General features: G+C 41.7%; 1 protein-coding gene across 1 annotated transcript; it reads left to right on the forward strand.

Moving 5' to 3' along the window:
- Positions 1–245: 245 nt before the first annotated feature.
- LOC131239012 (F-box protein PP2-B10-like) lies at positions 246–10,979 on the forward strand. Its single transcript, XM_058236575.1, has 4 exons — positions 246–638; positions 927–1,190; positions 7,122–7,240; positions 9,968–10,979. Exons 1-4 carry the CDS (start codon positions 315–317, stop codon positions 10,410–10,412), a joined length of 1,152 nt encoding a protein of 383 aa, XP_058092558.1. The 5' UTR covers positions 246–314; the 3' UTR covers positions 10,413–10,979.
- Positions 10,980–12,417: the final 1,438 nt, after the last annotated feature.

Consider the following 12,417-nt stretch of genomic DNA (forward strand, 5'->3'; position numbering starts at 1 on the left):
GACCTGGACTCCGTCTCGGATCGGATCGATTTCGGGTCCACCTGTTAAAATTTCGGATATGATCGAGTTAGGCTAAATCCGGTCCGACCCGGACCGTTGCCCAGCTCTAAATTACCGTGTTTCAACTTGGTTCGACAGCTGCGAGGGCATTTCAGTAAAAATAGGGCTGTTGGAAGTGTATTCGCACAGCAGCGAGGGCATTTCCGTAATTCCAACCTTACCCTTAGGCCACAAATAAGGCTCTTGGAACAACGTTTCCTTCCATGCGAAGGATTTCGCTCTGGTCTGCATAAGGATTTCGTTTTATCTTCTGTATGTTCTCGCGTCTCTTCTCTCTCCCGTCAGATTCCAGTTGTACGAAGGTGGAGATAGACGATCCGGATCGTCTCTTCAGTAGGTTGCCCGAAGGTTGCATTTCTCACATCCTCTCCTACACAACTCCTCGTGATGCGTGTAGATCGTCAACCCTCTCTCATACCTTCAAATTCGCGTCGGAATCTGACACCGTCTGGGAGAAATTCCTGCCGTCGGATTGCTCGGAGATTCTCTCAAAATCTGTCAATCCTGTCGAGTTCTCGTCGAAGAAGGAGCTCTATTTCCGTCTCTGCGATCCGATTCTCATCAACGGTGGAAAAATGGTAAATTCCTTGATTCTCGAGGTCCTTTTTTCTTCCACTTCTTGGCTAAAAAGCTTTCATTTGGAATCAATAGAAGTCCCTTTTTTTGTGCCATAGGCTTTATAAATGGAAAAGACGATGATATCCATCCTTCAGAGACCATGGATTCATCAGCCCTTTATACTTTTTTAGAAATGTCAACGGTATTTTTGTCATTTTACCGTCCGTTGATTCTTCTGTTGGAATATTTGGTTGAATTAAATAGACTATTAAAATCGAGAACCAAAAAAAAAATAAAAAATTTGAGAAAGAGGACTTATTGAATTGAGTCGAGGCGTGACTAAGTCACTCGGCTTGAAATCGAATTTGCTCTCCTTGGACAACGTCCCAAGTGTAACATTTTTCCAGAGCAATCGACCTCCAGGATACAACGACTATGACCGGATCCCAGCGGTGCACTCACTGTACACGGGCCCGAACCATTTGCAGTTTAACCCGAAAGTGTCCAAGTTATTTACAAGAAAGACTTCTGACACTATAGCTACTACCATGTCAGACTCATTGCCTGTTTCTGTAAGATTAGCTTGTGGCTTATCTTTGTTTTTCTTAAGCCTGCATGTTTTAATGTGATGTCCAGGCTTTCCATAGTTGTAGCAATTTTCCTTTTTCTTGAATTGATTGTTTGCATTTTTCTTTTTGAGCCTGCATTCATTTGCGTAATGTCCAGGTTTGCCACAGTTATGACGGTTGTCATTTTTCTTATTATTTGCCCGACTTGATTCCACAAGATTCACCTTTGAATCTATCTCATTTTCATTTTCTTTGTGGTCCCTGATTCTATTGGCCTCCTCCATTCGTACGTGTACGATAGTAGTTTCCAGAGAAATACCGTTCTTTTTATGTTTCATTCTATTCTTATATTGTTTCCAAGAGGGCGGTAACTTTTCTATTAGTGCTCCTGACAAAAACACTTCATCCAACTTAATTCCTTCTGTTGACAGTTCATGAATTAGATTTTGAAAATCATGAATCTGATTTGTGACAGGTTTATCGTCTGTCATTTCATAATGAAGGAAATTAGCAATTGCATGTTTCTTAGCACCTGCATCTTCCAATATGTACTTCTTTTCTAAAGCAGTCCATATGTCTTTAGCAGATTCATAAGAAGCATATACGTCATATAGTTCGTTGGACAAAGAGTTTATAATATAGTTTTTACAATTATTTTTATCTGCTACTTTGGTTTGATTTGCTGGATCTATAGTAAATGATTCAGATAGTATGTATGAAACTTTAAGGGTGGTCAATGCGAACATCAGTTTTTGTTTCCACCGTTTAAAGCATTGTCCAGCGAGCGGTTCAATTTTGGCTAACTCAGCAGAAGCATTTACTGTTACTGTAGCCATAGCCTATGTAATTCAACAAATTTGATTTAAAGATTGTTAGAATATTTGGTTAAATTAAATAGACTAGTAAAATCGAGAACAAAAATAAAATAAAATTTTTGAGGAAGAGAACTTATTGAATTGAGTCGAGGCGTGACTAAGTTACTCGGCTTGAAATTGAATTTGCTCCCCTTGGACAAAATCCCAAGTGCAACAGGTTTCCAGAGCAATCGACTTCCAGGATACAACAACTATGTCCCAGTCTCAGCGGTGCACTCACTGTACATGGCTCGAACTACTTGTAGTTTAACCCGAAAGTGCTGAGTTGACTCAGCGACGAACTCAGTAATCAAAATGTTTAAAACCGAATATCAGAGAGTGTTTTATAAGAGAAGGATTTTCGTATTTTCAAACATAAATCGGAAGTCTTTATATAGACTTCAAAGTGGTGCATAAGCACCCTTTACAAAGGGTTAGGTCCATTGGGTTTAAACCCAATAGGTGCGACCAATCGGAACGGACACATCTCTCTGGTTTAAAACGAAAAGGCGCAAGTGTGAGTACACTATCGCAAATAAAGTCCCGCGAGTACCCATACACACACACACCCACGCGAATACACTCACACTGCACCCATGCTCAGCCCGTCGCGTCGCGCACGCGGACTCGGACTCGGACTCGGACTCGGACTCGACTCGGCTAGGCTCGACGCGCATGGTCAATGGCATAGATTAGAGTTATTGGCATAGCCCTCCCTTCCCCCCCAGGACCAAATTCACATGCCCCCTGAAAGGGGCTCAAGTCCAAAGCAAAAAAGCCTATCTTATATACAAGAGAATTTACTTTGTCAAATCCGATGTGGGACAAAACCTGCAATCCAAAAACACCAAAAGTTAAATGTGGAGGGAAACCACCGAAAATTTGAAAATTAAATTTTAATATTATTTTAAAACAAAATACAACATCTTTGCCGATTGATACCCTGGTCGCCCAGCAGGTGCTTTCGCTGGAATTTTAGAAGTCAACTGTCTAAAGTATTTCCAATTTGGTGGTGTTCCATCCACCGTACATGTGGCATGCAAGGCAATCCGAGCCCTCCAAATTGCGGTTCCATTTTGGATGGAGGATATACTGGAATTTACAGTGATTGAATGACCTCAACCATCTAATCTTATTTGTTGAATTTGGACGTCTGGATATTTTATATTTAGCCGTCCATTGATTCCCCAATTAGTCTGTGATTTTCGTTCTGTGCTACATCCTTGGATTTGGATGGTCTGGATTGACATGCATGCAGGCACGTGTATGGCAGATGTGATGCCATGACAGTAATATTTTAATCTTTATTTTTTTGAAGTCTTTCGTAATTGGTATCCTTCAGTCCAGATATGAACATTCAACTAGTGGGACCCATAATTTGGTGGCCCACGTGAAATCGCTAATATGCCATGTGTGTTTCCCACCATTTCTTAAATGGTGGTGACTCATCCACTAGACCTCTGGCACGTATGCAAGTCATTCCAAACCGGTGAAATAGTGGCCCCTCTGAAATGAAACTGATTGGGAGAGATCTCAACCTTCCCAAACAGGCCTTTGAAATTAAATGGACGGTAAGGATCATCTGGCAAGGGCAGTTTTTGTGATATGCTTCTTTGACAATAGAGCCTGCAACTTGGATGGTCTGGATTGATGTAAATGTAGCCATTTTGGACAGATGAGACCATTACATTACTAACTATTAACTTATCTCCACCAAGTGGATGGTTGGGATCATCTTTTTTTCTTTTTTTAACGCACGCACACACACCCCACACGCTCACACCGTTGGGATCATCTGAGAATGGTGATCTTCAGGACATGTCCCATCTATGGTGATATCGTGATGTAGACAATCTGGAATTATGTACAATGCCATATGCAAGGACTGTGGATTGGTCACCACCTCGAGGAAGGCTCAAAAACACATGCAGCCTTTGAATGCTGAAAAGCACATACAGCAATTGAGCCCCATAACCTTTACCCTATTTGTTTTTTTTTTCCCCCTTCCATTGGCAGGCCAACCTACCGTCCGATTGCTTGGGCCATGGCTTGTCTGAGATGGCCCAACTAGATGAACAGTCTGGATGTCTGATGGATATTTTTTTCACTGTAAACACTCACAAATTTGCATGCTAGATTTTCCATCGGCTTGCTGTTTCTTTTCCTTTTTCCCGCTTAACTTTAATATGCCATCAAACTTCCAAATATGAAAATAAACAACATATTTGGGTAAAACTCCATCATGGTAGGATTTCGCTCATTCATACAAATTGAGTAGTATCCTAATGCATTGCGACTCTATAAATTCCTACTCAATTATGAGCCAATTCACCATCTTCTTTTGGCCCACCACTCCATTTATCAATATCTTTCAAGATTTTATTTAAGGGTGTGTTGGTCTCACCAAGTGTTGTGAAATTTCATGACATTTCATCATTAATCAGTCTAACTTGGTGCAAAATATTGTGAAATTCAATGATATCAGGAGAAATTAAATGCACCTTTTTTTTTAAAGAAAGACCCCACACACACACCCTTGCGCTCACGCCGTAGTGGGATTTCACCACCTATGGGAACTCGAAACCAAGACCTGGTGTTGAAACTTCTAAAAGTCTACCACCGAGGTAAGGAATTTCAATTTAATGATATTTGAAGAAATTAAATGCACCCTCAATCATGGTGTGCCGTAAAGGCCGTTATAAGGCCGTTACAGCTGTTACGTAAAGGTAACGGTGGCAACCGTTACATGTTACGGGGTCGTAACGGCCGAAACAATCGTTATGGAAAAAAATAACCCATAATTGCCATTAACGGCACGTTACGTCCCCTATGAAGGCCATAATAGCCCCGTATTGGTATATTACGGGACAGATACATGTTTTTCATACTTTTTAATCAACATTACGGGGCATATACAGGTTTTTTCAGGGTTTTTTTCAATAACTAAATAAATGAATAAAAGAGACTGTAACGGCCATTATGGGGCCGTAATAGCCGTTATACCCCGTATCGTAAAGGTAACGGTGGTGGCTGTTACAGCCACCATTACCATTACGGAACACTTTGCCCTCAATTCCTACTTTTGTTTCATTTTATTTAAAATGATATGACGAGTCTTCACTCTTTTTTCAATGTCAAAGACTTTCAATTTTAATTTTAGCAGTATTTTAATTAAACTGGTCAAGATTTATGAGACTAGGTTGGGTCAGTGGTTAGCTTGACTGAGTCTTGACTCATTGGTCAACCGAGCCAAATTTGTAGCTCTTGATTGCAATCTGGCAAAATGCCAAAGCTAGGTTAGTGAATAACTAGTCTGAGTCTTGACTCATTGGTCAATCAAGTCGAGTTTGTGTGCTTGACTGCAATCTGGCAAAACGACAAAGCATCGTTAGAATTTGCTAAGCATGTCCTACAAAGTGGAAAACTACAAAATTCCAACCAATTTGGCCATAAATGGCGTCGCTTGAGAAACCAAGGTTTCTTGGATTGGATACCTTATTGAAGGTTTTGAGCATTGGTGCAACGCACAACCCAATGTTCAGGTTGTCATTTGCTGTTCTTATTCCAGTAAAATCGGAAGTAGATAGTTTCCTTGCAAGACCCAAAAAAATTTCCTTTCCGAAAAAAATATTGCCTTTCAAAAAGGCCATGTTCATATACAAATAAACCATCCAAACCAAGGATACTAAGATCTCGTTTCATGAACAAACATCTTTGTATTAAATAAACCAATGAAGATTCTTGGCCTTGTTTTTCTTATGATTGTTTTTCGTATGATTGTGACACCTTACTCGCTTGTAATGACATGGGGTTGAGTGCATCAGTTTGATGGAGTAGTGACTGTCTTTCTATTTTGAGATCAAAGATACCAACAAAGCCAATTCTGTCTTGGGTATGAAGCTTAATCAATTCTGATCTGACAAACTTGCTTCAGTGGACGAAGCCAACTGCATATATATCTGTTTGGCAAACAGATATGCTTAAATCATGTTGAAAATCAAATATATCAATAGTCAATTGAAACCTCATCTACCATTGTTTAGATGACTACTACTTTTGGCCTTAGATTGTAGTAGAAGTAGAACCATGCAAATAGTCCCGTCCTAAGTCATTGTTTAGGATTAGAACTCATCGTGCTCATCAGAATCTGTTCAGGATGGAAATGACAAATGATGGGGGTTTTGTTATTTTTGTGGTTGGAAGGTTTGGCCTTGGATACTTCCGTTCCTGATGGGTAAAGTTAGGTTAAAGAAGGGGGCCCTCGATATAATGTTACAAGCACTATTGTAGTGTCAACCCTACTGTCTAGTTGGATTCAATTGAACTCTTGAACTTCAATACAGTGACTGTCATGGCCCAACTTCAGGCCATGAGGTTTTGGTGAATAAGCTAGTAGAGAACCTTTTATCTGGCATGTGGTATTTCAATCCTAGTACAATAATAATTTGAAGTATTATCATCATTATTTGAGTCCAATTATGAAATGTCGTTATTGTTGTTTTTACTCCTATTGTTCTTGGTGTTGTTATATAAACTAGGGTTGCGGCATGTACAACGCATGTAGAGAGAGTAGGGGAGAGGGAAAAAAACAAAGAGAGAGAGAGAGAGAGAAGGGGGGGGGCAACTCATCCCCTCTTGTTCTAGTTTGTTGTGGCCCACTCGAGTTTTAGATTTGCCTTGTTTTTGGTCTGGTGTCCTAAAATGAGTGGGTGCAGCAATTCTATGGAGCCTTTGTTGCACAGGCTCCCTAATGCGACGTCATTTGTGGGAGCTACACGCAAAGAGAAGGAATGTGAGAGTGGGCTACTGCATGAAAAAATGCCCTCGGTTGAAGGGCCAGACATATCCCCTTTCCATTTTAACATTGGATGCTTATGCCTTTATGCCCCTCCCTTGGATTGATTGCATGAGTAATATTGGCAAAATTGGCCAAGCACTACTCGCGAATATAAATATAAAAATTACACACACACACATACATACATATATATAGTGATGAATTTATGAATAGCATGGAATGATTGCATTGCATGAAATTATGAACCTTCATTGAATACTTTCTTCTCTCTCCCTCTGGCAGAGCTTTTCAATTGAGAAAACGACTGGTAAGAAGTGTTTTATGTTGTCTGCAAGGGAGCTTTCGATTGTATGGGGAGATACTCCGAGCTACTGGAATTGGATGAATCATCCCCAATCTAGGTTAGTCCTTTCTATCCTTTCTACATCTCATTCTTCCTCATGGGACTGCTAATGAGATAGAGAATTTGAACTTTCAGTGTTGTGAAAACCAGAGTAGACCGTCCAGTGTAGTTCAACAGTAACTAGAGCCATTTCCAGTTCAGTTCAAATCAAACCTTTCTAGAACTCAGAAACCACTTAAACCAGGCTGAAGATCATGAACCAACAGTTGAGCTATTTGGATTGAACTGGGACTGAACTGGCAGCTTCCCCGGTTTGGTTTTTACTTTTGCTGAGTTCCCTATCTTTTTTCTTTATGATAATACCAGAATACCATTAATAACTATGTCTTTATGGGAATGGTGACTGCTGTTACATTGAGCTTTGCTAAGCCCACGCAGGTATGCACATGTTCGCACCATACATGTGCCAGCATGGCACGATAGGTCCAAGATCCAATCCATCCATCAGAACATCACCACTATATTGATGCCCTAGTGCAAAAATCAGGTTGATCCACTGCTCAGGTGGGCTGCAGTTTGCATAACATCCGCCTGTTTCTAATATTGGGGCCTGCATGCAAATTGGACCAGATTTTATTTTAGGGGGAAAATGTAGAAGGCAGACTAACCTGATGGATGGATTAGATCCTGCACCTATGTGCCATGCTGGCATGTGTGGCATGTGTATGAGCTTTATTTATTGCACACGCTTGTGTGCCCGGCAAAGCTCCTATTACATACTACTGATAATAATATGTATGGTATGGGACTGCTAAAACGCCTGCACCTTCAGGGACAGTCCTTAGGGGGCATTTGGCGCATGGGATTGGAAGGGATTAGGTGGGATGGGATTTTTATTTTTTTAAAAAAATGATGATGGTACATCAGGGATTGTCTTGAATCCCATGAGGGTTGGCTTGATAGGTGGAATGTTTGGATGGCTTCTTGGCAGAAAACACAACCTGCGGAATGAAGGTGATGTCCTCTTTGGGTGTTGGTGTAACCACATGGGTTATGTAAGGATCCACTCCAAACCTTGTTTGGATAACGAAGAGGGCCTGGTTTGAATCATTACACAAATCCACCGAAAGGAGTGTTTGGGTCGTGGCGTATAGATGATGGAGTGTCATGGGCTAAAGACAATGGACCATTAAACCAGTTTTTAGTCCGTAGCCTCAGACCAATTCCAGGGTTTCCATACATCTATCCGTAGAGATGTAATGAGAAAGACGCAAGAGCCTGCAAGCCTGAAACGAGGGACTTGCAGGGTCGGCTGTGGGATTTGCTTCCATCCCATATCCAGAACTTTGCAGACCTGTGGAAGTGACCGAACGCATTGCCAAGTCCAAGGCGGGATTGTGAAAATCCCTTCCCCAGGCACAGCTTCTGATACGGGTGTCCTAACCCCGGGATTGCAACTGTCACCAAACAGCTGGCTGTTCAGATAAAGTGTTTCCAAATCCCAGTCCCACTTACGCCCTTCCAATCCCATGTGCCAAATGCCCCCTTAGTGCTGTGCACAAGGCTTCTTAATGATCCATGGGACAGTCCAATCATAAGAAAAAATGGATGGTCAATATCCAGCGAATAAGCAATAGATACAGTCATCGTTTTGAAACTGAATCTGATAGGCTTTTGCTTATGATTCCAAAGAACTCTGCTGGCTCCAGCTCTAACCATCCAAATTTATGGCTCATAAAAATGGATGGTTATCGCATGAGGACTGTCATTCAAATGGCCAAAATCATCCAATCAGTGTGATTTTTGCATGTGGTACTCTAGATCAATGATTGAACTGTCCAGAGTGTCATTTACAAGCTTTGGACAGAATGATATATATAGAGAGAGGAATGCTCACCTGCGCACCAGTTCTCCCCGAGAAACTTTTGAGAACTTTTTCAAAACTCATCACACGTGATGTGGGCCCAAAATCTGAACTGTCCATGTGATGCAGCACCCCATGATTCCCCCAGGGCCCCGGCTTTTACCCTTATCCAAAACTTTGGTGGGCCATGGCAAAAGAGAGACAAATCAAGGGAGGAAACTGTTTCCTTTTTCCTTGGCCCACCAAAGTTTTGGATCGGAGTGAAAGTCAAGCCCTGGGGGTTTCATGGGGTGTTGCAACACATGGACAGTTCAGATTTTGGATCCTCATTACATGTGTTGAGTTTTGAAAAAGTTCTCACGAGTGCACAGTTGAGCATTCCCCTATAGAGAGCACGTCAGTTCTCACGAGAACTCATATGAACTTTTTTAGAATTCATATCCCATGATATGAGCACAAAATTCGAACCTTCCATGTGATGCAGCACCCCATGAAACCCCCATGGCCCAACTTTCAGCCATTCAAAACTTTGGTGGGCCATGTTAAAAGGAAACAATTTCCTGCCTTGATTTGTCTCTCTTTTGCCATGGCCGACCAAAAGTTTGGACAAGAGCGAAAGTTGGGCCATGGGGGTTTCATGGGCTGCTGCATCACATGGACGGTTTGGATTTTGTGCTCTATCATGGGAGATGAGTTCTGAAAAAATTCTCACAATAACCCATGAGAACTGGTGCACAGGTGAGCATTCCTCTCTCTGTCTGTATATAATCAAACCCTGAAGATCACAGCGATCACCAAAATCCCAGTCCTGATCATAGGAATTATTGAATTTTAACCAGAACTTGACCAAGTAGCTTATCTTCCGGATATCCATGTCAGCTCTTAATCTAGTCAGGCCCATTCATCTCTTTTCCTTTGCAGGTTTGCTGAAGTAGCCGTGCTCAACATGGTCTGTTGGCTAGAGATCCATGGGCTGATCGACTCCTGCATGCTCTCACCCAAAACGAGGTACAGTGCTTATTTCGTCATGGGATACGATGTGGGTTCATATGGGCTCGAGTCCCCCCCTGCAGAAGTGTCAGTTAGATTAGGAGAATTGTCCAAACACTTCGCCTTCCTTCAGTCCGAGGAGAACCGGAGGAATCGGGACCAGCCATTGAACATGCTTAATCACCATCCTGAGGCAGGGAACGCAACACGGGTCCCACTCCCGAGAAGCGATGGTTGGTCGGAGATTGAGCTAGGAGATTGCTACAATGATGAGGGAGATGAAGGGGTGGTTAAAATGAGCTTGTTGGAGGTGGCAGGTCGTCACTGGAAGGCCGGGATTATCATTGAAGGCATCGAGATAAGACCCAAGGTGTAAGTTCAGTGTAAATGGGCGCGCCCCACCTTGTGAAATTGTCTATAACCTACTTGTTTTCTTAACTAAATGTCCACAACTTGCTTGAGAGTTCAATATTTACCCAAAATCACCTTCTTCCTAATCACTCCATATTTTCTTTTGACCTTTTTAAGTTCCAACTTAGCCGCCACGTCCCACCTGTGGAGTGTGTTTTGAACATTGAAGTTACGAACAAGTTGGTTTTGGAAAATTTTCCTATTCTGTTGTTCCTTTAATACATGGTCAGGGTAGGGGCTGAGGCTTTAGAGAAACATATACAAACAGGTCTTTGTATCTATGACTAAAATGGACCTTTGGCATTGGCATCTTCGGCCTTCTTTTTTGTTAACTATAGTTTAATTCTCTTTTGAATTTGCTATCATTAGTTGTGTTCTGAAAGTTCCTATATTTGCATCAGAGCTGAATGAATGGCCCATTGTGAAAGATGGGTCAGTGTTCTTGCTGGAATGAAACTTGTTTATTGTATTCAACCCATGTAATAGACTATTAGATAGCACACAAATCAATCACTTGCCATTACTGACTTTACATTGCGCTGGGTTTACTTGGATGTGTGGTGTTGTATATATTGCATCTGTCGGAAACCAAGTCTTATATATTGCGCCTGTTGAAAACTGAGCTACTCAGTTTACCTTCTTTTTTTTTTCATTCAATCAATGTGGAGGTTGCTAGTTGGAAATCTGAGTTGTATCTACAGTCTGTCGAAAACTGAGTCAACTCGGATGAGTCATGTTGGTTTGGTGGCAAATACTACCGGTGGCTTTCTATTCAGTACTTTTGGATGTGGGTCATGTTGTATATATTGTCTGTGGGAAACCGAGTCGACTCGGTTGTGTCGCATTGGCTTTGGTGGCAGCTAACTATCCATGGCTATATTGTATTCAAAAGCAGACAGGATAGGTCTAAAACCGACTCAAATGGAACAAGTCGGGTGAGTTATAGTGTATTAGTCTCTTGGCAAGTTGCGGTCTGAAACTGCCGTTTAACCCATACATGCTGCCTGAAGAATCTCCCAGATCAGAGGGTTCTAACCCTTTGGTCAGTAGCCCTGCCTGAGAATAAGGGTTTGGAATAACAGTTGTAGTGGGTTAATGAAAGGACCAGTCTGAGAAATTGGAGTATAATTGTCTCAACGATCTGGATCATCAGAATGTGGGCCATGCTTGTGCATTGGATCCATGAGAACTGCTTCCTATATGGTCTATTGAGTTCTTTAGGATTTTAAAACCAGGCAACTGCCACCCTTTTCTCGGCCGGAAATTTATTGGGAGATTTTTAAATTCTTAGGATTTTCTCGGGGTGTTATGCTACGGGGGAAAATTAAATTATTTAGAAATATTTATTTAATGTTAATAATAAAATTTAACATATCAACATTAGTACGATAACACAGCTTGCGATCAGCGGTGTGGAGGTTGTTGTACCAACCTCACATCAAGCATACACGTGGCAACTGCCTGCGGTTAATAGGAACTACTGTGATCCGGTGGGCCACCACATGCACCAGTAACTTCCCAGAAGTCTTGTGACTACTGAAACTGTGTTAGATGTCCCTTAAATGGCATGCAACTGGACCGATTTCACATGATTTTCCAACGACCAACGCTCTTGGGCTGTTGTCAATGGCTCAGCTCACCTTTTACAATTGCCATGTGTACCATCCACCTACGGGGCCCAGCCGTGGGCAGACCATAGCTGAGAAACCATATCATAAGGAAATGGAATCTTCTTGATTTTGTAGAGGGGCGCCTCTAGATTACTACTGCTGCTAATGGGCCCTCATGGAAAGGTGAAATCCATCTACGGACTCATAACATGCTTCGTGTTCCATCCTGGCCACATGTTCTGTGTTATAGACCATGGACATTATAGAAACTTACGTGGATGAGTAAAACCCAGAATATTTCAAAGACCTGAAGATCGCTAATCACTTAAAACCCAGGCCTTTGATTTGGACTGTCCAATT

The sequence above is a fragment of the Magnolia sinica genome, chromosome 3 (genome assembly GCF_029962835.1).
Source record: "Magnolia sinica isolate HGM2019 chromosome 3, MsV1, whole genome shotgun sequence".
NCBI classification, from domain to species: Eukaryota; Viridiplantae; Streptophyta; class Magnoliopsida; order Magnoliales; family Magnoliaceae; genus Magnolia; species Magnolia sinica.

Excerpts from the sequence above, each read along its gene's own strand:
- LOC131239012 (XM_058236575.1), top strand. The coding sequence starts at position 315 with ATGTTCTCGCGTCTCTTCTCTCTCCCGTCAGATTCCAGTTGTACGAAG. Across the intron at positions 639-926 it reads TCATCAACGGTGGAAAAATG|AGAGGACTTATTGAATTGAG; the intron begins GTAAATTCCTTG and ends AAAATTTGAGAA. Across the intron at positions 7,241-9,967 it reads ATGAATCATCCCCAATCTAG|GTTTGCTGAAGTAGCCGTGC; the intron begins GTTAGTCCTTTC and ends TTTCCTTTGCAG.